The following is a 22,159-nucleotide window of genomic DNA, read 5'->3' on the forward strand; positions in this document are numbered from 1 at the left end:
AAAGCTCGAGGGGGGCCTTATTTGGGGGACCTTTGCAGATTCCATGGCAGGCAAGGGTGACCAAGGTGGAGGGACAAACAATGCCAGGCAGGCAGAGCTTAGAAGTTTTATTAGAAAAGGGAGGGAGGAGGAAAGAGAAAAGAGGTAAAGAGACAGAGAAGAAAGGGAGACAGGAAAAGTCCTGTCTGCCCCAGGGGAACCACTAGAAAAGAGAGCCTAAGTGGGCGGAGTCTTTCTTTGAAAGGGGTCCTTTCCACTGTGTGCAAACTAGCACTTATGGAACCCTGGGCTGACCAGAGTACTGCCGAGTACATTCTGGGAGGTGACAGGAGCAGGCCAGCATAATGCTTGAGTCCTTACAGTTTGGGTTGCTCATTTTTAAAGTCCGGCAACACCAGTGTTCATTCTAATAGGAAGGTTTAATTAGGTTTAAGTGAAAAGTCCCCAAAATTGAATATTTTAATCCCAGCACCCAAGAGGCATAGGCAAGCGGGTGAGTTTGAGGCCACCCAAGGCTGTATCCCTGTCTCAGAGAACAGAGCAAACAAGCAGTAAACCTCTGCAGAATCACACTTCATAAGAATAGGTGGGTGGATAGGTAAGGAAACCCTAAGTATCAGAAAAGGCAAAAGCAGACTTAGGTCTTGACTGCATCCAAAAGAAAGAAAAGGTTGTGCCTGAGTCAGGGCTAGGTCAGGTGGGCAAACCCAGCCAAGCCTCTTGGGACATGGTGTGTGTGGTTCTAAATGGCAGCAGTGACAGTCTGCCTCCTTGCCTTCTGCTTCAGCTAGGACTGGCTCTCCTCAGACGCCAGCATGGAGAAGAGCCAAGTTCTGTGTATATCGAAGCCTCCAACTTGCAACCGTTGTAGGGTCCTCTAGGGTTCTGCTGGTGGGCAAATGTAGCAAACCGCAAGGCTGTTCAGCAGTAGGTAGTCCAGGATATCCCAGCAGATTCCATTCCAGAAGCTCCGGAGCCACTGGTCAAAGGGAGGAGACCATCTGGTAGAATGTGTCTTGATCTCGATCAAGTGGGAATCATGGGGTGGAGGAATCTACCAGGTCACTTTTGAGCCATAGAGATCTTAAGAAGTTAACATTCTCGGGCTGGAGAGATGGCCCCAGAGGTTAACTGTCTGCTCTTCTAACTGCTCTTCCAGAGGTGTCCTGAGTTCAATTCCCAGCAACCACATGGTGGCTCACAACCATCTATAATTCAATCTAGTGCCCTTTTCTGGCATGTAGGCAGAATACTGTGTATGTAATAAATAAATCTTTAAAAAAAGATTTATTTGAAAAAAAAAAAGTTAACATTCTCTAAAACCCAGTTTCCTCATCTGTAAAACAAGAGTGTCCTCTTGTTCTGCGGCTGAAAGGGTCCATGAGCAGAATACATTGTTGTACATACCTAATCTCAGCACTTTTAGGAGTGTGAGGCTGGAGGAATACAGTAAATTCAAGGACAGCCCTGTTACATCTTGAGACCTAGGGAAGTAAGGAATAGATGACTTTGGTAGCACACACCTGTGCTAGCCCTTGGGAAGTGGAGGCAGGAGGCAGGAGAATCAGGAACTCAAGGCACATACACAGGACATATAAATAATATAATATGCACCGGGCGTGCGCCACCAACTTTTAGAGGCTTGGAAGCAAATTTTTAAAGGCTTGGAAGAACTGATGTGTGATGTAAGTGCTGATGTACTGCGAGGGATTAGGGAGGAGGGCCAGAACCTGTGAGGGACTGGGGAAAAGGTGAAAGCTATTGCAAAGGAGGTTTCTGGGATGTGTCTCCTTGCGTTGCTCAAGAGCAGGAACTAGTACTGTGTGTAAGGTGGTTCTTGGACAGACTGGCTGGTGTAAACTCCCAAAGTGGTGGTGGTGCGGGGGAGTGACTAGCAGAAAGGAATGGAGAGCTCACACTTTGGGACAGGAAATAAGTTTCAACAGGACCTGTCAATCCTGAGGTGCATCTTTGCTATTTTTGTTGTTGTTTTGGTTTTTTTCTGAAATGGTTTCTCTGTGTAGCACTGGCTATCTGGGAACTCACTCTGTAGATCAGGCTGGCCTCGAACTCAGTGACCTGCTTGCCTGTTTCCTGAGTGCTGGGATTACAGATATGTACATTAGTGCATCTAACATACCATCTTCATGTTACAACAAAGCATGAAGACTGATGGATGAGTGCCCGAATGAGGAGGCAGGGACACCCCTAAGCAATAAAGACAAGTGACAGAATTGGCATTTCAACTTGAGACACCATCTTTCCAAAGCAGTTAACACTCATTTTTCCCATATTTCTCATGGTGTGCACATGCAGTTTTCACATGTGTATGGGTACTCTTGCATGTGTGTGCACACCTATGGAGGCCCAAGGTTGATGCTCAGAATTATTTTCCTCTGCTATTCCATCTTACTCATGGAGGCAGAGTGTCTCAATCAAACCCAGATCGGACAGAAACAGCTAGTATTGCTAGGTAGCTTGTCTCTGCCTTCCCAGGCTGAAATTCTAGGAGGGCGGCTATGCCCACTCAACATTTATTCCGGGGATCCCATGGGGCCATCTCCCCAGCCCTTGCTCATTTACTCTTATGGATTCTGTCCATGCTGGCCTGGATAGCCTCTAAATCAGGATAGCCTCTAAATCACTGAGATCCTCCTGTCTCAACCTCTCAACTTCTGGAAGTACAGGTGCCTACCATGTTGTTGCCATTGCTGTCATTTTCTAAGTATTTTCATAACTTTGGGGAAATCTCAAGCCTGCAGGGCATGCTGAGGAAGGGTGGCTGAACAGCAGTCCTTCTACCCACCTTGCTACCCCAAGCCTGTCACACTCAATCACTGCCCAAACGGCCCTGTTGCTGCCAGCACTTCATTGATTCATTTTCCACAGTGTCATTAAACATATGATTAATTTCAACCCTTGGCACCACAGAGACAAAAGGAAGCACATATTAAAACATTACGCAACTTGCCATGGTAGCAAACATGTTTAATCCCAGCATTTGAGAGACAGAGGCAGCAAGATCTCTGTGAGTTCCAGACATGGTGAGACCTTGTCTCAAATCAAAGGAAAACAAAACAAAATAAAAACAAACAAACGGGGTGCTCTCTTAGCCTGGACACATGGGGGGAGGGCCTAGGTCCTGCCCTGGATGAAATGACAGACTCTGGAGATCCACCATGGAGGGCATCACTCTCCCTGGGGAATGGCGTGGGGGGGTTGGATGGGGGTTTGGAGGGACTGGAGGAGAAGCAAGGGAGGAGGAGTGGGGGAGGGGGCTGGGATTGACATGTGAAGCAAGCTTGCTTCTCATTTAAATAAAAAATATAGAGAGCCGGGCGTTGGTGGTGCACGCCTTTAATCCCAGCACTCTGGAGGCAGAGGCAGGCTGATCTCTGTGAGTTCAAGGCCAGCCTGGTCTACAGAGAGAGTTCCAGGACAGCCTCCAAAACAATACAGAGAAACCCTGTCTCGGGGGGAAAAAAAAATATATATATATATATGTATATATATATATTAAAAAAAAACCAAACAGACACTAGGCAGATGCTCAAGGGAAGGAAGGTCAGGATCAAGGGCACATGCTGGTACAGCTACCACTCAGGTCATGAATTCTAGGCACCCTGAGCTTCTAAATGAGACCTTGTCTCAAAAGGGCATAGGAGGAAAATGTTCTAAAAATTCACAGAATGGTGGGGAGTATTTATAATATGTACTAACAGCTAAAAAGGAGTCCCTGTTAGGTTGGACAAGGGATAAGTAGGGGGAGGTACATTTGGAGGAGTCATACCACATTAAGCAATTGGGATGGAATGGTAGTCACTAAAGAGTTCAAGTTTCTGAAAGAACAGTGGCTGTTTGGGGGAATATTAAGAAAGGAGGACTGGGTGGGGTGGGGTGGGCACTTGCTTGTCTTTAATCCTTTAATGACTTTAATCCAGCAGGTGAGTCTCTTGAGAGTCTGAGGCTAACCTGGGCTATCCAATAAGAACCGGTTACAAAAAAAAAAACAATAAAAGAAAAATGCAGGGCGGTGGTGGTGCACCCCTTTAATCCCAGCACTCGGAAGGCAGAGGCAGGTGTATCTCTGTGAGTTCGAGACCAGCCTGGTCTACAAGAGCTAGCTCCAGGACAGCCTCCAAAGCCACAGAGAAACCCTGTCTCGAAAAAAACAAAAACAAAACCTGTAATGTTTTAAGTAGTAAACGATGTAAAGAGGACCTTGTGACAAAGGCCACATTACATTTCTAGGTCAGCAATGTGAGTAAACTGTTTCAGATAAATGTGCTAGATGCCGACAGTAAAATGGGTGACCCCAGTTCCACGCCTAGGGCTACATGGTGAAAGGAGAGAATGGACTACACAAGCTGTCCTCTGAGCTCCAGCATGCCCCGCTCCCCAATAAAAACAGTAAAGCACCCTCTGCTTTCAGAGCTAAAGTTGATGTTATAACCAAACAGCCCACAAAACTTTATGTATTATTTTGCCCTTTTTTGCTGGGCTGGAGATGACGTAGCAGTTAAGAGCACTGGCAGCTCTTACAGAGGACCTGGGTTCAATTCTCAGAACCCACGAGGCAGTTCACAACTGTCTATAACTTTAGTTCCAGGGGATCTGACACCCTCATACAGACATACACACAAACAAGATACCCCAATGCACATAAAACAAAAGTTGTTTTTTTGTTTTTTGTTTTTGCTGTCCCTGCTTTAAGCGATATCAATTACCAAAAGTAATGGCAGAGAAGCCTAACTGGCTTCAGGATCAGATTTTCCAGAATTGATGAAGGGAGGCCTTTATCAAAATGGAGTGGCAGGTGGTTACTGCAGCAACTTTCTTCTTCTTTTTTTTTTTTTTTCGAGACAAGGTGTCTGTGTGGCCTGCCTGTGTCTCCGGAGTGCTGGGATTAAAGGTGTGTACCATCACTGCCCGGCTAACTTTCTTCTTGTAGTTTCTATTACATTTATTTATTTCCTGGAGGTGGGAGATGAAAGCCACAGTGCTCATGGGGAGGTCAAACTAAAACATGCAGGCAGAGGCTTTTTTTTTTTTTTCTCAAGACAGGGTTTCTCTGTATTGTTTTGGAGGATGTCCTGGAACTCGCTCTGTAGACCAGGCTTGGTCTCAAACTCACAGAGATCCACCTGCCTCTGCCTCCCGAGTGCTGGGATTAAAGGCGTGCGCCGCCGCCGCCACCACCCGGCGAGGCTTTCTCTTTTCACCTTGTGGAGCTCAGGGACAGCACTTCAGTCTCAAGCCATCTTGGGTCCCTTTAATTGCTTTCCCTTTCTGCAGCCCATTCCCCAAGCAGCAGCTTTTTCTTCCTTCCTTCCTCCCTCCCTCCTTCCCTCCCTTCCTTCCTTTTTTAAAAGATGAGACTCCCCACTTAGAACTCTAAAGCTACCCTCCCCACAGGTGACCTCAGGATCAATCTCACATTAAATACACCTAGTTGACCCTGCCCACCTCTACCATCCACATTTCTTACTACTCCTACTGAATCCCTTTGTTTGCATTTTCCTTGAGGCGCTCTAGGGTTTTGCACGAACCTACCTTTGCCTGAAAAGTCACCACCCAACTCTTCTGTTTCCTTCCCCAAAAGCTGTGCTCACCCAACTATGAAGTGTTTAAATTTCTGCCTCCATCAGAAGGCAGAAACTAACTGGCAAACTATTTAAATTCCCCGTCAATAGCAGATGCCTAATAAAAAAATGAACGGCAGGCAACCTGTATTTTACAGGATGTAAAAAAAAAAAAAACATGGATTGCGGGCTGGAGAGATGGCTCAGCGGTTAAGAGCACTGATTGTTCCTCCAGAGGACTCGAGTTCAATTCTCAGAAACTACAGAGTTAACTCACAACCATACGTAATGAGATTTAGTGCTCCGCTTCTGGACTGCAGGGATACATGGAGGCAGAACATCGTATATATAATAATAAATACATATTTAAAAAAAGATTGCAATCCTTGTCTACATTGTTGCTTAGTGTTGTGTGGGGGGGGAGTCTAACTTATCCAATAAAATTGACACTAAATTAAATCTAATTTGTGGCCAATATGAAACACATTCCTCGTGCGCCGGGGTAAAGGAGCACCCCCGCCCTACAACGCTGATTTCGTGGCAGCCGGAGCGCCTGCGTGGTCCCTCCAAGGTGACTGAGCCGCCAAAAGCCTGAGCCATTAAGGAGGCCGCGGCGCTCACCCAGTCCAGGGAGAGAGCCCCCTTCTACAAGCACGGGTAGGCCCGGTCACCGCGGCCCACGTGCGCGACGAGCACAACCCAGTGCGGACACGTTCCCTCTACGCGTCCTCCCGGTACTCTATGGTGCTCACGGCCGAGAAGCTCATTCTAGTTCCGGTCTCTATGGCGGCGAAGGCAGGAGCGGCTGTGGATCGGCCGAATTAGTAGCCAAAGGGCCCAATGAGAGCGCAAGAGACGCGGAACGTGAGCCAATAGGCGCTAGGGACTCGGTCAGGTGGTAGGATTGACGGTGATCCTGGCCAATGAGAGAGAATGAGGGCGGGCCCGTCGCGGGGCTTATCCCGCCCGTCCCGCCATTCTCGCTAGTTCGATCGGTAGCGGGAGCGGAGAGCGGACCCCAGAGAGCCCTGAGAGCCCCACCGCCGCCGCCGGCCTAGTCACCATCACACCCCGGGAGGAGCCGCAGCCGTCGCCGCCGGCCCCAGTCACCACCACCGCAACCATGAGCAGCGAGGCCGAGACCCAGCAGCCGCCCGCCGCCCCCGCCGCCGCCCTCAGCGCCGCCGACACCAAGCCCGGCTCCACGGGCAGCGGCGCGGGTAGTGGCGGCCCGGGCGGCCTCACATCGGCGGCGCCCGCCGGCGGGGACAAGAAGGTCATCGGTGAGCCCCAGAAGGGACCGGGGGTGGGGCCGCGAGCCGGACCGTTAGGCGACGCGGCCCCGAGCCACCGACTGCGCGGCCGCCCCTCCCCCCGAGGCTCGGGGCGCGCGCACGCCGGGCTCCCGCCGCTGCTCCGGCTCCGGTCGCGGCCGCCCCTCCCCCGCGCCCACCAGCCTCGGGGCCTCGTGCGCGGGATCCCCGCCCCGACGCCTACGCAGCCGGATCGGCGCGGGCTGCTTTCCCCGGCCCTCACGTGCTCGCCTCCCGGGCGCACACCCACCTCGGACCCGCGCTGCCCAGCGCACCCACGTGTGCGGTGAGGGCGGCGGCCCGGGCCTGCGGCCGGATCCTGGACCGACTTCCAGGGCCAGCTGCTGATTGGACATTGTTGTGCTTTGTTTTCCAGCAACGAAGGTTTTGGGAACAGTAAAATGGTTCAATGTAAGGAACGGATACGGTTTCATCAACAGGTGAGATGTCGGTGTAGAAAGCTCGGGCCCGCCTCCTGCATGGGTAATCTCCAGGGCGGGTTCCTCCGCGGGCCCGACAGGGAGAGGGGTTGGAAACGTGGTGTCTCTTCCTTGGGTGACGGGATTAGTGGGTCTGTAGACTTGCTTTGTTTTGCCTTTAAATACCAATCTTGAGCTAGCCTCAAAGCTTTGGCACAAAGCAGGTCAAGGCAAGCGCGGCGCATGAACCATGCCTTAACAGTTACGTTGCATCAAACTGAGGCAACTCCAGGCTAAGCACGTTTTAACCTTGACATCCTTCCTGCTTGGTTGAAATTGCTATGTAAGAATGTGACCCGCTAATTAACATACAGGTGATTTTTTTTCCACCTTGTTAACCTCTTGGGGAACATGATTTGACATGTCAAGTGCCTGAGATGTTATCTGCACTGTAAGGTTATGTTGCCTTTGTTTAGTCCACTCATATGCATTCCTTTGAGTACCTCGAGCACATTTTCTGTAGAACTCCTATAGCCGAAGATGGTTCTTATTTGTTCAAACGGCAAATAATACATCCGAAGAAAATGGTTCTTCCTCAATTTTTATTTCTTCTACTTCCTTGTCCGGGAATCATGGCTGATCAAATCAATTTTTGTGAAAACTTGACTGTAGCTTATTGGAGTGGCCGTAAGTCCTTGATCGTAGTTGCAAACTGCATTTTCATAGATCCAGAGAATGGTTTAGGGTGGTTTGTAGCCGGTGGTGGTGAGTGCAGTGCCTGCACTCTGGGCTCCCTTGTGAGCCCGGCATCTTTTTCAAGATGGCTGCCAAGGCTAGTGCAGTTGCATGGGTGTAGAGCACCGCGAGTGCCAGCAGCAATCCTGGCCTTACAGCTGTGAGACTTGGCGCCATTTCAGCATTTTCTCTCTTACACGCTTGCTTAGAAGGCATTAAATAAGTAGATGGTGGGAAAGACGCTTAAGAGTGGCAGAGTGCTTGTGAAGTGGCACTAGCAAATTGGCAACTAGGCTTTTAAAAATAGCTGGAGTGATGAAAAACCGTTCATTGATGAACTACACCGTGTTGTGGAAACACTCAAACAGAAGCGATTACAATCACTTAATGGTCTGTTCTCTACAGTAGCAATTACAGAGAAACATTTTGTTTTTTCCAGACTCTGGGATTTTCTACTGTGGTAGGCTGTTTGCTTTCCTTTAGAATGCTACATTTTCCATGTTTTTGTTTTCAGTGGGTTACTAGTGATCAAAGAAGGAGATGTATTGCTTTGCTGTTTGTATGGGTTGGTGTCCTGGTGGCTTTAAACTGATAATTGTTAGTGCTTTGGTTGAGATTTCTATCCTAGAGGATGCTGAGACTAGTCTGCACCCTGCCTTCCCAGGACACTTAAAACCCTTAGCCAGTGCAGCTAGCTAGTCCTCCTTGGCCATCTTTTTAGTTGGGTTAGCTGTGGGTTTTTTGGTATGCATTTAATAAATTTTAGCGTTTTCCTAGGCTTATCACTTTTTTTTGCCAAGATTTGTATACTGCAGTTTTATGTAGATTACAATAGACTGTCCTTAGGAGCAGCTTAATTGATCATTTTTCCGGGCAACTTAAATGTGATTGGCTTATGATCCTTTGTTAGACTATCCTAACCCAATTACTGATTTAACTGATTAAAATGTGCTTGTTTCTAATGGGAGATAGGTGTTTGGAATGCACTGTGAATTCTGGATTATGTATTCAAGGATTTTTTTAATATACTATTTGGTTTTTTGAGACAGGGCTTCTCTGTATTGCATTGGAGCCTGTCCTGGAACTCTGTAGACATGCCTCTGTCTCCCTAGTGCTGGAATTAAAGGTGTGTGCCACCAACGCCAGGCCTTGTATTCTAGGATCTTTAGCTATTTTATAATTCAAATATGAGTTCATCTCACCTTTAAAGATAGGTTTGTTGAAGTCTAAATTGTTAGCTGTGATACAACTTGGTCAGAATTCTTTGTTCCAAGGCTTATTTTCAAATGCTGATTGTTTTATTGTCAAATTTTCAAATTAAAAATGCTGGGGATGGCCTGGCGTTGGTGGCTCACTTTAATCCCAGCACTCTGGAGGCAGAGGCAGGTGGATCTCTGTGAGTTTGAGGCCAGCATGGTCTACAAGCACTAGTTCCAGGACAAGCTCCAAAGCCACAGAGAAGCCCTGTTTCTAAAAACCAAAAAAAAAAAAAAACCTGCTGGGGATGTAACTCAGCTGGTATAGAGTGCTTGTCTAGTGTGCATAAAGCCTGGTTTCCTGTTGGCACTGCATAAAAACATAGTGATACATGCATGTAATCCCAGGAGGCAGGACTTCAGGAATCATGCTCTGCTGATACTTGAGTTTAAGGCCAGCCTGGATTACACATCAAGACCTACGCCTTTTCCCTTTGAAAAGTTTTTTTTTTAAGTTAAAGCGTGGAGGTGCACACCTTTAATCCCAACACTCAGGCAGAACCAAAGAGTTTTTAAAGTAGCTGAATTTTTAGTCTGTTAGAAATATTAGTGTAGTATAAAACTTTTGTGTGCCATGTTGCCCAAAAGCTGGGTCATATAACTTTGTGTCCCTTCCCCAAGTTACTATTTGATCCCATCACTTTTTTATTCCTTTCAACCGTAGTCTGTGCATGTTCGTATGTGAGGTAATAATGCCTATGCTGCAACACTGGCTTCTACGTGGGTTCAGGGGTTTCAGGGTTGTCTAGCTTGCACTGTAAGCACTTTTTTCCAGCTGAGCCATCTACTTGGCCCATTCTGTTGTAATTCTCTTACACTGCTCATACATAGGCCTTTTAACCTGTGGTCCAGAAAGCTTGGCTTTATGTCCTTACTATAAAACTTAATGCTAGGGGGGGGTGAGGGGGTGGCTGGTTGGTGGTGGTGGTGGCAGAGGCAGGCAGATCTCTGAGTTCCAGGACAGACTTAACTTCAAAGCTACACAGAGAAACCCTGTCAAAAAGTCTTCCTTCAGGGCTCCTTTCTTTTGCAGTTTCTAATTGAGTTTCTTTTGGAGTTTCCTCAAACACAAGTTTGAGCAATTTGTCCCATAAATATAGGAAGTAACAGAAGCAAGATTTGAACTTAGTTTTGTGCTCTAGAGTATTGGTTCAACTTCTGTGTCATACTATCTGTGAAAATAGATCCTGGTCATTTTCAGTTGGAGTTTGTCCACATTCTTAAGTCATTGAAAGGCTACATGATCTACACTAGAGTTTTTTGTTTGCTGACTACTCCTTAGGTTGCCTTTTACTATATTCCACAAATTCTAGTTTAGTGTGCAAGTCAGCTTTACACGTTTAAGAACTTGCCATGCTGAGATTGAGATGCAGTTGAGGAATTAAGGAAAGAATATATCTTGTTGATTTTTTTTTTTTTTTTGAGGTAGCAAGAAAATGGGCTGGAAGTGGTTGCTGAGATTATAGGTGTTGTCCCAACCAGACCTGGTGGTATCATTCTTGGCTGGTAGTTGGTTTTTGAGAAAGGATTTCTTTGTGTATCCCTGATTGTCTTTTGTGTTTGAACTAACTCATGCTGTTGACCAGCCTTGCCTCTTTTAGTTGGCTTTGTGTGTGTGTGTGTGTGTGTGTGTGTGTGTGTGTGTGTGTGTGTGTGTGTGTGTGTGTGTGTGTGTGTGTAAGTACTTGACTCAACCCAGAGTCACCTGGGAAGGGAGAAGCTTATTTGAATTGCCTCTAGGACCCGCACCACATTTTTGGGTGTTACTTTTTTTTTGTAAAGACTGCTTTTTACTACTTCGCTGAGGTTTTGCTTTGGCAGGATGGGCAAATGTGTCTTAGTCTTCATACTGTTAGGAAGCTCTAGTCATTGCCAGGACCAAAAGAGGCACAAAGGTGCTTCAGGTATAAAGGGGATTCTGGGAAAGTAGGGCCTGGGGTCCAGCTCATCCAAGAACAGCAGGAAAATCACTTTGGGTTGGGGCTGGTGAGGGTTGCTTGAGTTTCACTGAGGAAAAAAATGAAGTTCTGGCTGCTGTGTTTGGTCAAGGATTATGCCAAGTGGTGTCATCCCACTTTCTGGTCAAGTTTTTAAAGTCACTCACCCTGGTTTCTGTCTCATGTGTCTAGATGTGTATCCCCTAAAATAGGAATTGTACAAAAGTCTGAGGGTCCCTTGACAGTGTTTTAAGAATGGGATGTGCAAGAGGTTGACTTAATACTGTGACTCTTGGTTTGCACACGAGTGAGCTACAAACTTACCTGTTAGTGTTTTAATTACTGATCTTATTACGGAAATCAGCCTGGTGTTGGTGGCACATGCCTTTAATCCCAGCACTTAGGAACTCAGCAAGTTTCCAGGATAGGCTGCAAGGCAATACAGAGAAACCGTCTCAAAAAACCAGAAAAAAAAATGATGGAAGTCTCTATTCGCTCAGTCACTGTCTTATAACTCAGAACAGAATCCTCATCTTGTAGTGGTTCTTTCCCCTTTTCTGCCAGGTAAGATGATTTGCTCTTAATTATCCAGAAGGAACATCATGTATATTCTCTTTTCCTTATCCTGAGACTAGTTGTGGAGTTAGGTAGCCTGTCTAGATTCTTGGAAGCACCTATGGTCACATCTGGAAAAGATGGTATGTCTGCCTAGAGAGCAACTAAGGAGATAAATGGGATTTATGATGTTTTTTTTTTTGTAAGGGCAAGCTTCAAATCTTAGTGCAAATTATGGTTTATGATAGTGGTTCTAGTATGTAGATTTTGTTAATAAACTAATGGTAAGTCTTGTGTTCCTGTTTGGGTTGGGGGGTGTTTTAACTTTGAGAACCTTGTTGGTCTGGTTAGATTGAGTAGAATAGAAACAGTCATTTAGAGAGCTAGGGTTTGAATGATAGGCATAGCCAGTCAGTATTTTAGGGGCTTAATAGAATACTTAGCACATTGCTGAAGTGTTTGAAACATGGTAATAAAAAGAGGAAGCTGCATTTGTTCTCCTTCCTGACCTACATCAGGAAAGCATATAGGGATTCTAGTTACTACTGGTCATCTTGCAGATGTGTTTAATCTTCCTCTAAAGATAAAATGTGAGCTGAAACGATGCTCTTTGTAGGACTCCAGTGTCAGTGAGATCAGACACCCACTTGTAGCCTCTCTGCACACCTAGCATTTACTTAGACACACAAGTACATAGAGATAAGCTTTTAAAAATTATTTTAAGGTACAGTGTAAGGATGTTTTTAATTCCCATGTGTAAAGACCAGAGCCCCTAAGAAGCTAGAAGTCAACACTATGAACAAATAGTCACAAGTTGTATTTCAGTTCCTTGCTTTGTGAAGATGGTAGGGGTTACTGCTACTACCTGTGTCAGAATTGTGGGGATAAATGGTAATTCAAAACACCTGGTGTAATGTTTAGAAATTAGTCTTTGGTAATCCAGGCTCGGGGTATTCGTGTGCCCTGTTTGTTTAGTAGCAGGTAGTTGTAGGTATTGGGACCCAAGCCTGGCTTTGAGAAGAACAAGTACTCTCTGTAGCTCCTACCGTATTTTTCCTCTTGCAGGTAGAGAAAAGAAAAAGTAAGGGAATAGCTTTGCTTTCCAAAGTTACAGGACTTTTTTTTGGTTTTCATTATTTTTTGAGGCAGGGTTTTGTCTGTAACAGTCCTAGCTGTCCTGGAACTCCTATAAACCAGGGCGGCCTCAAGACCCAAGTGCTGGGATTAAAGGTGTGTGCCACCACTTAATAAATTGTAACTAAAAGTGTTCAGACTGATTTTTTGTTTGTTTTTTGTTTTTCAAGACAGGGTTTCTCTGTGGCTTTGGAGGCTGTCCTGGAACTCGCTTGGTAGTCCAGGCTGATCTCGAACTCACAGAGATCCGCCTGCCTCTGCCTCCCGAGTGCTGGGATTAAAGGCGTGCGCCACCAATGCCCAGCTCAGACTGATATTTTAGCTGGGTCGAAACTAGGAATCAAGTTTCTTCCTGACATCTACATACACTTTGATATTTCTCAGGCTAGTCTAGTTACAAGACAGCTGCTGTGTTTGGGTTTCAAAGTATTTCTTAGGGAATAGTACTGTCTAATTGCTATCATTATCCAATTTTTAAAAGCTAGATACATAATATAACATCATGAGCAAAAAAAATACCCTTTGGAAATTTTCTATTCATTGAATTTAAAATACTGAATTTTGAGACAGTGTCTCTCTGTAGCAGTGGCAGTCCAGAAACTCAGAAATCTATCTCCCCAGTATTGGAATTACACCATCATGCCCAGCTCATTCGTTATTTTATTGCATTTATTTATTGGGGAGTTGGGAACATTTGGAGGTCAGAGGACAAGTTGTAGGAATTAACTGTATATGGGTTCCAGATCAAAACCACATGATCAAACTCACATAGTCAGTAAGCACCTTTACTTGCTGAACCATCTTATTCTACCCATCAGTTTAAATAAAATGTATTAGCCAATGGCTAGGTTGGATGAGGTGGTGGTACAGCACTTGAGGCAGACTTTTTTTGCTTTTTAACAGTATGCCAATGGTGCCTTTTGTTCATTAAGTGCTAATATTATTATAACTAATACAGTTCTCTGGCTTCCTAATAGTGAAGAGGGTGGAAGTGGGTCACTAACCAGGAAATCTGTTCCTTTAGGGTCCTAATGTCACCGTTTCGAACATTCAAAAGACAAATGATTCCCTCGCTTCCAGTTTTCACTTAGTCTTGGTTTCCTCATTTTGGTCCCAAGAAAGAAAGATAGCCTAAATATCTTCTTTGGGTGGTTGTTTAGTCTAAGACTTTGTCAGTTCCTGATTGAACTTTGACCTAACTAACTCTGGGCTCTGTTTATTCAGATGTTTCATTTCATGCAATAATCATCCATATTCTTCTAATGAAAGACTTTGTCTGGTTTCCTGGAAAAACCCTGTAATGATCCCAACCAGCATTGTGGAAACTTGAGGCAGAATTGTTTGTCGTAGTGCAGGCTGTCAAAAGATAAAGCTTTGCAGGTATATTCACTTGACTAAGGATTGTAATGTCTGTAATGGTAGGTGAAAGGCATGTTTGCTATTGGAAACAGTGTTAGGCATACATAGTTTACATGAAATTTCATTCTCTGTGGTGTTTTCTAAAGGACTTTTGTGGTCTTATTACCTTGGGGGGTTTGGGGGTTAGAAGTGTGAGGCAGTGAGAATAACTACTTGGGTTAGTAATACTGGTGTGTAGATGAAGGTGTGTGGGCTAGTTATTAATGTTTAATAAGGTAAGGAGTGGGAGAGGTGTTGCTTGTCACTGCTGTCCTATTGAATTATGGCTCATTTAGTTACACTGCCTTAGACTTGTTTGCTTTCCTTACAGGTAGTGAATGAGCTTATCACTGTTTTAAGTTTAGTCTTGTATTTTACTGTTCCCACACACACACTGATGGTAAAGGTATAGCTGGTAGTCACTGAAGTAAAAATTTGTTTCTCCAAGGTTCCTAATGTTCCCATGCCCACATTCGAAGTTAAAAGATGGAAATGATTTTCCACTTAATCCTACACAGCTAGGAAGTCTGGGGGAAATTGAGCATGTCCACTGACCAGGCGTTCATTGGATTTTTCGGGTTGCTCTGTAACCTGACTGGCCTAGAATTTGCTTTACAGACCAGGCTGTTCAGTTTTAGGCAATGAAACATGCCTTGTTTTTTCACTTGATAATCTTGGTTCTGTCTTGTAGGAATGACACCAAGGAAGACGTATTTGTACACCAGGTGAGTGCTTGTATTGATTCTCTGTACTTCTGGCTCAAGGCTTGTGAGAAGAAAGGCTCTAAAGGTTAAGTTCAAGAATTGAGTTTATTTAGTTCCTGAACCCTAAGATTAAAGTGTAGAGTGAAACACTGCACTGAAGAGTTCACTTAATTTAAGTGCTATGATTTGGAGTTTCATTAATAATAATGTTGAATCTGTTCAACCGATGGCACAGTTTTCATGCCTAGTTTCAGACAAATGACCACCATAAATTTAATCTTGAATAATGTTGCTATAAATATACAGAAACATTGGCAAGACATTGCCAGATGCTGTTAGAGTCAGGTCCACCTTTGGTAAGGACAAATCTTTATGGGACAAAGCTACAAAACCACTACTTGAAGAAAATAGGAAGCCAGCATTGACTAAAGTAGGGTGGCTCTTTTTATTCTAAAGCATTTTTAAGTAGCAATTTATGGAAACATAAATCCTCACTAGTGTTTTAACTCAAGTGAAAGGCATTGCACCGAGTTGTGATTGGTTCGTAAATTACGTTAATTGGCTGCCAGTGTTTGGAGGAGTTAGAATTTACATACATACTGACTAGGAAAATGACTGGACCTTGAGGAATTAAGAATTGGTAACTGCTGGGTGGTGGTGTACACCTTTAGTCCCAGCACTAGAGAGGCAGAGCAGAAAGATCTGAATTTGAGGAGGGCTACACAGAAACCCTGTCTCAGATCTACTTCTGTTGAAAGTTATTTTTAAGAATTTTCAACCTTTTTTCCCCCTTATTTCTTTTTTTAATTGGTGGGAGATCAAAAGACCTAGCAAAGATGAAATCAATATGCTTGTTTGGGTAAGGTGACTCTTATCTGTTCTTGTTATAAGTTGGAAATAATGCAGACTCAATAGACAAGCAGCAAGGGTTGTTAGTCTTGCTGCCACTGACAGCCATGAAAGATTGGAAGGGACTAAAGATGGTGACTAACGTGTTTTGGATTTTAATGCATACTTCTACTATCCCTATGACTGCAAATAATTGAGAGTTGGCTACATATGAAAGGTATGAAACTACGACAGTTCAGATGACAGATGAGATCATTTATTTGACTCAACTCACCCAGTCTTATCCCACAAGGTGTCACCAATATGCTTTCCTATTTATTTTGAAAGTGGTTTCAACATAGAGTTGTTCTTGGGACTTTGGCTGCTCAGGTTTTGGTGGTGTATCAAGTAGACTGCAGTTCTGGGCACCTGAGCTTAACTGGCCTCAGATTTGTCGGTTGTCAGGTCTCCTCTGGAATGGAAATGCATGGGTGATCCTGTAACGGATACTGCTGTGATGTGGAATGAACTTGGGATTTGGAGTCCTAAGACCTGGATTTAGAAAAGTTCCCCTGCCACTTACTAGCTGTGTGACCTTTGGCACTTCATAATTTAAGCCCTATATAATGTAAGACTTAACTGTTTTCTGGGGAGGTGGTAACCAAGAGGTCTCTCACGGAGAGAAAAGTAATACAAGAGTGGCATAGATACATGTGAAATGCCCCGGAAGTATTTATTATAGACAGGCTGGAAGGGATTTTGGTTGACATTTGTAATTGAGCTTGATATGGTAAAGAGACAAGAGTTGGTATGGCCAAAGTTGGGAAGTATGTAAAACTATAAACTTGCCTGTCATCTAAACTGGCCGTGTGTCAGGCTAGCTTCTTCTATTAAGTGCAGTCTTTGGGGGATAGATGGAGGCCTCATTTTGTTCCAAGCTTTATATGTGATGTGTTTGCAAAAAGTATCTTAACACATTGTTGTCTGTCTTGGGTACTAAATTCCTTTAGTTTTGTAAATAGTGGTAAAATGCTGGGGCCTTGTAAGATTGGAGTCTCTTGGTAGAGGTTGGGGGTAAGGTAACATTGGTTCCTGCTTTCCTAAACTATTGACTGTTTGGTCTTACATAAAGTAAATTTTAAGTATATATCCAAGCTAAAAGTGATATTGACGCTGGTACATTTTAAATGAAAAAAGCACATTCTTCTCCCCTGTTAATCTATTTTTGGAATGATGTTACTAGACTGCCATAAAGAAGAATAACCCCAGGAAGTACCTTCGCAGTGTAGGAGATGGAGAGACTGTGGAGTTTGATGTTGTTGAAGGAGAAAAGGTGAGGATGCTTTTTGTGTAAAGGTTTGACTTCGGTATGGAAATAATTTGGAGATCTCATCCATTAGGATGGTGGCTCTAATTGGATGGATGATGTGTTCTGGTGACCACATGAACACAGGTGCATCAAGCCTAACACTGCTGCAGTTAGAGAGCAGTCCCTTCAGAGAAGAGTGAGGAGCTGACGATGCCGTCATCCCTGTGCACCCTTTCCCGTGTAGACAACCTCCCTCCCTCGTTTGTTTCGTTTGCTCTTTGTTTTCCCTACCCAGCTTGTGTGAAATTTATTGACTATTTGGATTTCCTTTGTTAATAAATGATGGCTTTTGTAGGGTGCGGAGGCAGCAAATGTTACAGGCCCTGGTGGAGTTCCAGTTCAAGGCAGTAAATACGCAGCAGACCGTAACCATTATAGACGCTATCCACGTCGTAGGGGTCCTCCACGCAATTACCAGCAAAATTACCAGAATAGTGAGAGTGGGGAAAAGAACGAGGGATCGGAAAGTGCTCCTGAAGGCCAAGCCCAACAACGCCGGCCCTATCGCAGGCGAAGGTTCCCACCTTACTACTTGCGGAGACCCTATGGGCGTCGACCACAGTATTCCAACCCTCCTGTGCAAGGAGAAGTGATGGAGGTAAGTGCCAGTATGTATGTAATAGCATTTTTATGTTGTCTTTTTATTTTTGCTTTCCCAGGACTAGGTAAGTGCTGGGTGAGCACCAGCCCTACCTAAATTAACCTGTTGCCACAGAATGCACTTTTGAATACGAAGAACCACCAAGCTTCTTAATTTATGGTGTTATAATTAGATATCTTGCCCTCAAGAGTTAAGAATTTGGCCAGGAAATAGTGGTTCATGCCTTTATTCCCAACACTCGGGGAGGCAGAGGCAGGCGGATCTCTGTGAGTTCGAGGCCAGCCTGGTCTACAAGAGCTAGTTCCAGGACAGCCTTTAAAACAATACAGAGAAACCCTGTCTCGAAAAACCAAAAAAAAAAAAGTTTGAACTTGCCTGATTGGGATTTTGCTCTTGTTGTTGACCCAATAGATTTTAATATCTGATGTCTTTTCAGGGTGCTGACAACCAGGGTGCAGGAGAGCAAGGTAGACCAGTGAGACAGAATATGTATCGGGGTTACAGACCACGATTCCGCAGGTATGGCCCATCGTAACCTGTTTCTGTTGCATTCTTCAGCCAGATGTTAGGCCTCCAGCATCGTGAGTTAATACTTCATTCTCTTTCATTGATGTATAAGAAGTGCTACTGAAGTGAGTAGTCTTTGAGAATGTATTCTCTCCTTTTTTTGTTTTTGTTTCAAGACAGGGTTTCTCTATTTTGGAGCCTGTCCTGGACTCAGGCCAGGCTGGCCTCAAACTCAGATCTGCCTGCCTCTGCCTCCTGAGTGCTGAGATTAAAGGCGTGTGCCACCAACGCCTGGCTGAGAATGTGTTCTTTCCATCATTGGTGCTGCTATAAAACCGCTTACGTAGTTGAGATCTACTGTTTTGTGTGTGTGTTGTTGTTGTTGTTTGTTTTTTAAGCAAGGGTATGGAATTCTACATTTTCTGTCCCTGAACAGGTAAGAGTATTTCAAGCGACAGTATCTAAACATGGCTTAGAGGAGAAAGGTGAGGGTACTATAGAAAATCCTGTGGTGGTGTTTTAGGTCAAAGGCACTATTGGAATCATGAAGGAAAAGCTTCTTGAGCAAAGCTAACCCTGCTGGGCTTTGAGGCATCGCTGCCAATGGCATAATGTAGTGAGAGGCCTCATTCATGACTGAAGGTTTGCAGTTAGAGAGCCCAGTGAGGTTATAGCTGGTTAACAACAGCTAGTGCTCCACATCCATGGAGTGCTTGAGTTATCAGCCACTCACCATGTGAGTGTCATCTTGGCGTGAGCGTGCGTGTGTGCGTTTTGTGTTTTGGGGGCTTTTTTTTTTTTCTCCATTGGATCTGAAGCTCGTTGAGCTACACTGGCTGGCCAGTGAGCGAGCCCTGGGTTTCTGTCCTTGGTCCTAGTATTAGCAAATGTCACCATCCAGCTTTTTTTTTTTTTTTTTTTTTTTTTTTGGTTGGTTGGTTGGTTTGTTTTTTGTTTTTTATTTTTCAAGATGAGCTTCTCTGTGTGTCCCTGTCCTGCCACTCTGTAGCCAGACTGGCATTGAACTCAGATCTACCCGCCTCTGCCTCAGGCATGTGCCACCAGTGCCCATCTTCTTTTTTTTTTTTTTTTAAGATTTTATTTATTTATTACATATACACCAGATTGAATTGTAGATGGTTGTGAGCCACCATGTGGTTGCTGGGAATTGAACTCAAGACCTCTGGAAGAGCAGTCAGTGCTCATAACCTCTGAGCCATCTCTCCAGCCCGCCCATCTTCTTTTTATGTGATGCTGGTGATCTGGGCAAGAAATCCTCAGACTTGACTGAGCACTTTACTACTTGAGCAGTCTCCCAGTTCCTCCCCTTGACAGTTATTTGTTTTGAAGACAGAATTTAACTAAGTTGCTTGGGCTGCTAGCCTCAAACTACTGGTCTTAAGTGGCTAGGATGAAAGGCATGTACCATAGCACCCAACATAGTCAGTGTCTAAGCTTATGTGCCCTGTGATGGTTTGGTTTTATTTTTGAGGCAAGGCCTTATGTAATTCGGTTCTAGCTAGGATTATTAAAAGGTTTGCCCTGTCCTGTGTGGTTTTGTTTTGCTTTACAAGACAGGGTTTCTCAGTATTGTTTTGGAGGCTGTTGTTCCAGCCTGGCCTCAAACTCACAGAGATCCGCCTGCCTCTGCCTCCCGAGTGCTGGGATTAAAGGCGTGTGCTACCACCGCCCGGCTTCTGTGTTTTTATTTCAGATGAATTAGGAACCTTTTCCTGGTTCACTTTTGGATTTATTTTATTTGGATGTTTACCTGCATATGTGTGTGTAACACATGTATAATGACTGATATTTTGGTGTCCAGAAACCATCTGATATTCTGGATTGATGTTAAAAACATGTAATTGTGGGTGCTTGGGAAACAAACCCAGCAAGAACAAGAACTCTTAACCACTGGGTAATCTGGACTGCTCCCTGGTGAACACTTTTTGATTGTATTGTACCTGTGCTGAGTTCTCCTTTTTTTATGTTAATGACTCAATCTTTTTAATGATTTGAAATTTTTTCAGTGCTACACCCATTGCCATAGTATAAAATATAAAGCTTCTCCTCCTAACAGTATATAATCAGTCTACAGGTATCAGCAACAGAATCTTGGGTTTGCATGCATTTTTTTTTTTTTGGTGAAGAACGAAATCTCTAGTTTTACTGGTACCTAATACAGAATCATTACACTTGGCCTTTAGAAGTAGCTTACATTTGCTAAGCTGTCAGAAGGACCACCTAAAAGAAAAATGGTTGGTATAGCCGAGTACCAAGTATTACCATTTATGGTTGGGTTAAAGGGAAGTTACCACTCCTGAGATGATATGATGTTCATTTCAGGGGCCCTCCTCGCCAAAGACAGCCTAGAGAGGACGGCAATGAAGAGGACAAGGAAAATCAAGGAGATGAGACCCAGGGTCAGCAGCCTCCTCAACGTCGGTATCGCCGCAACTTCAATTACCGACGCAGACGCCCAGAGAACCCTAAACCACAAGATGGCAAAGAGACAAAAGCAGCTGATCCACCAGCTGAGAATTCGTCCGCTCCCGAGGCTGAGCAGGGTGGGGCTGAGTAAATGCCGGCTTACCATCTCTTCCATCATCCGGGTAAGTAGGCCCCCTCTGACGCTCACTGCACTGTGCTCTAGTGCAAAAGAAACTAAAAACGGTAATAGAGTAAAACAAGCACTTTTTTTTTTAAGATTTATTTGTTTATTACAAACACAACACCCTGCCTCCATGTACATCTACACACCAGAAGAGGGCACCAGAGCTCATTACAGATGGTTGTGAGCCACCATGTGGTTGCTGGGAATTGAACTCATGACCTCTGGAAGAGCAGTCAGTGCTCTTAACCTCTGAGCCATCTCTCCAGCCCAAAACAAGCACTTTTATTACTGGTCTCTCGCCAGGTGTTGGTGGCGCACACCTTTAATCCCAGCACTCGGGAGGCAGAGGCAGGCGGATCTCTGTGAGTTCAAGACCAGCCTGGACTACCAAGTGAGTTCCAGGACAGCCTCCAAAGCCACAGAGAAACCCTGTCTTGAAAATCAAAAAAAAAAAAAAATGTGACTGATGGAGTCTTTCTCTTTGCAGTTTGGTCATCCAACAAGAAGAATGAATATGAAATTCCAGCAATAAGAAATGAACAAAGATTGGAGCTGAAGACCTTAAGTGCTTGCTTTTTGCCCGTTGACCAGATACACTAGAACTATCTGCATTATCTATGCAGCATGGGGTTTTTATTATTTTTACCTAAAGATGTCTCTTTTTGGTAATGACAAACGTGTTTTTTAAAAAAAAAAAGGGTCTGGTTTTTCTCAATACACCTTTAATGGTTTTTAAATTGTTTCATATCTGGTCAAGTTGAGATTTTTAAGAACTTCATTTTTAATTTGTAATAAAAGTTTACAACTTGATTTTTTCAAAAAAAGTCAACAAACTGCAAGCACCTGTTAATAAAGGTCTTAAATAATAGTGTCTGTCTAGTTTTGTCATAATTTAGCAATTTCCTCCCATTTGTAGAGAAGCAGTTTACAAATGGGTAACAATCATCTGTCCACCCCCCCCCCCCAAAGGAACACTTTCTTTGGATCATGACTCCCTACACCCAGGGGATTCTGATTTGTCACAAATTGTATAGTGCTAAAAACTAGCAAGTACGATCATGGGTGGAAAGGAAAATGGCCCAGGGGTTAGAATTGTAAAGATGCCTCTGGGCTGGGGGTGGGCCTCAAACACCATCTTTAGATGAGTGGTACTTGGTGTCAGGGAGGGACCAGCTTGGAGGTGAGTTTGGTTCATGGGAGTCTGATGTGT

At 44.5% G+C, this 22,159-nt stretch overlaps 1 protein-coding gene across 2 annotated transcripts; it reads left to right on the top strand.

The window, feature by feature from the left end:
- Window positions 1-6,557: 6,557 nt before the first annotated feature.
- On the top strand, window positions 6,558-21,817 carry Ybx1 (Y-box binding protein 1). 2 transcript variants are annotated; one of them, XM_040756782.1, is made up of 8 exons: window positions 6,558-6,865; window positions 7,272-7,335; window positions 15,021-15,054; window positions 17,105-17,194; window positions 17,526-17,828; window positions 18,268-18,350; window positions 20,682-20,947; window positions 21,437-21,817. In XM_040756782.1, the coding sequence occupies exons 1-7, from the start codon at window positions 6,706-6,708 to the stop codon at window positions 20,914-20,916; spliced, it is 969 nt and encodes a 322-aa protein (XP_040612716.1). In that variant the 5' UTR covers window positions 6,558-6,705; the 3' UTR covers window positions 20,917-20,947; window positions 21,437-21,817. The 2 variants fall into 2 exon arrangements, with proteins under 2 accessions (XP_040612716.1, XP_040612717.1); XM_040756783.1 differs by lacking the exon at window positions 17,105-17,194.
- The last annotated feature ends 342 nt before the right edge of the window (window positions 21,818-22,159 follow it).

The sequence above is a fragment of the Mesocricetus auratus genome, unplaced genomic scaffold (assembly GCF_017639785.1).
Source record: "Mesocricetus auratus isolate SY011 unplaced genomic scaffold, BCM_Maur_2.0 Super-Scaffold_100014, whole genome shotgun sequence".
Lineage (NCBI taxonomy): Eukaryota > Metazoa > Chordata > Mammalia > Rodentia > Cricetidae > Mesocricetus > Mesocricetus auratus.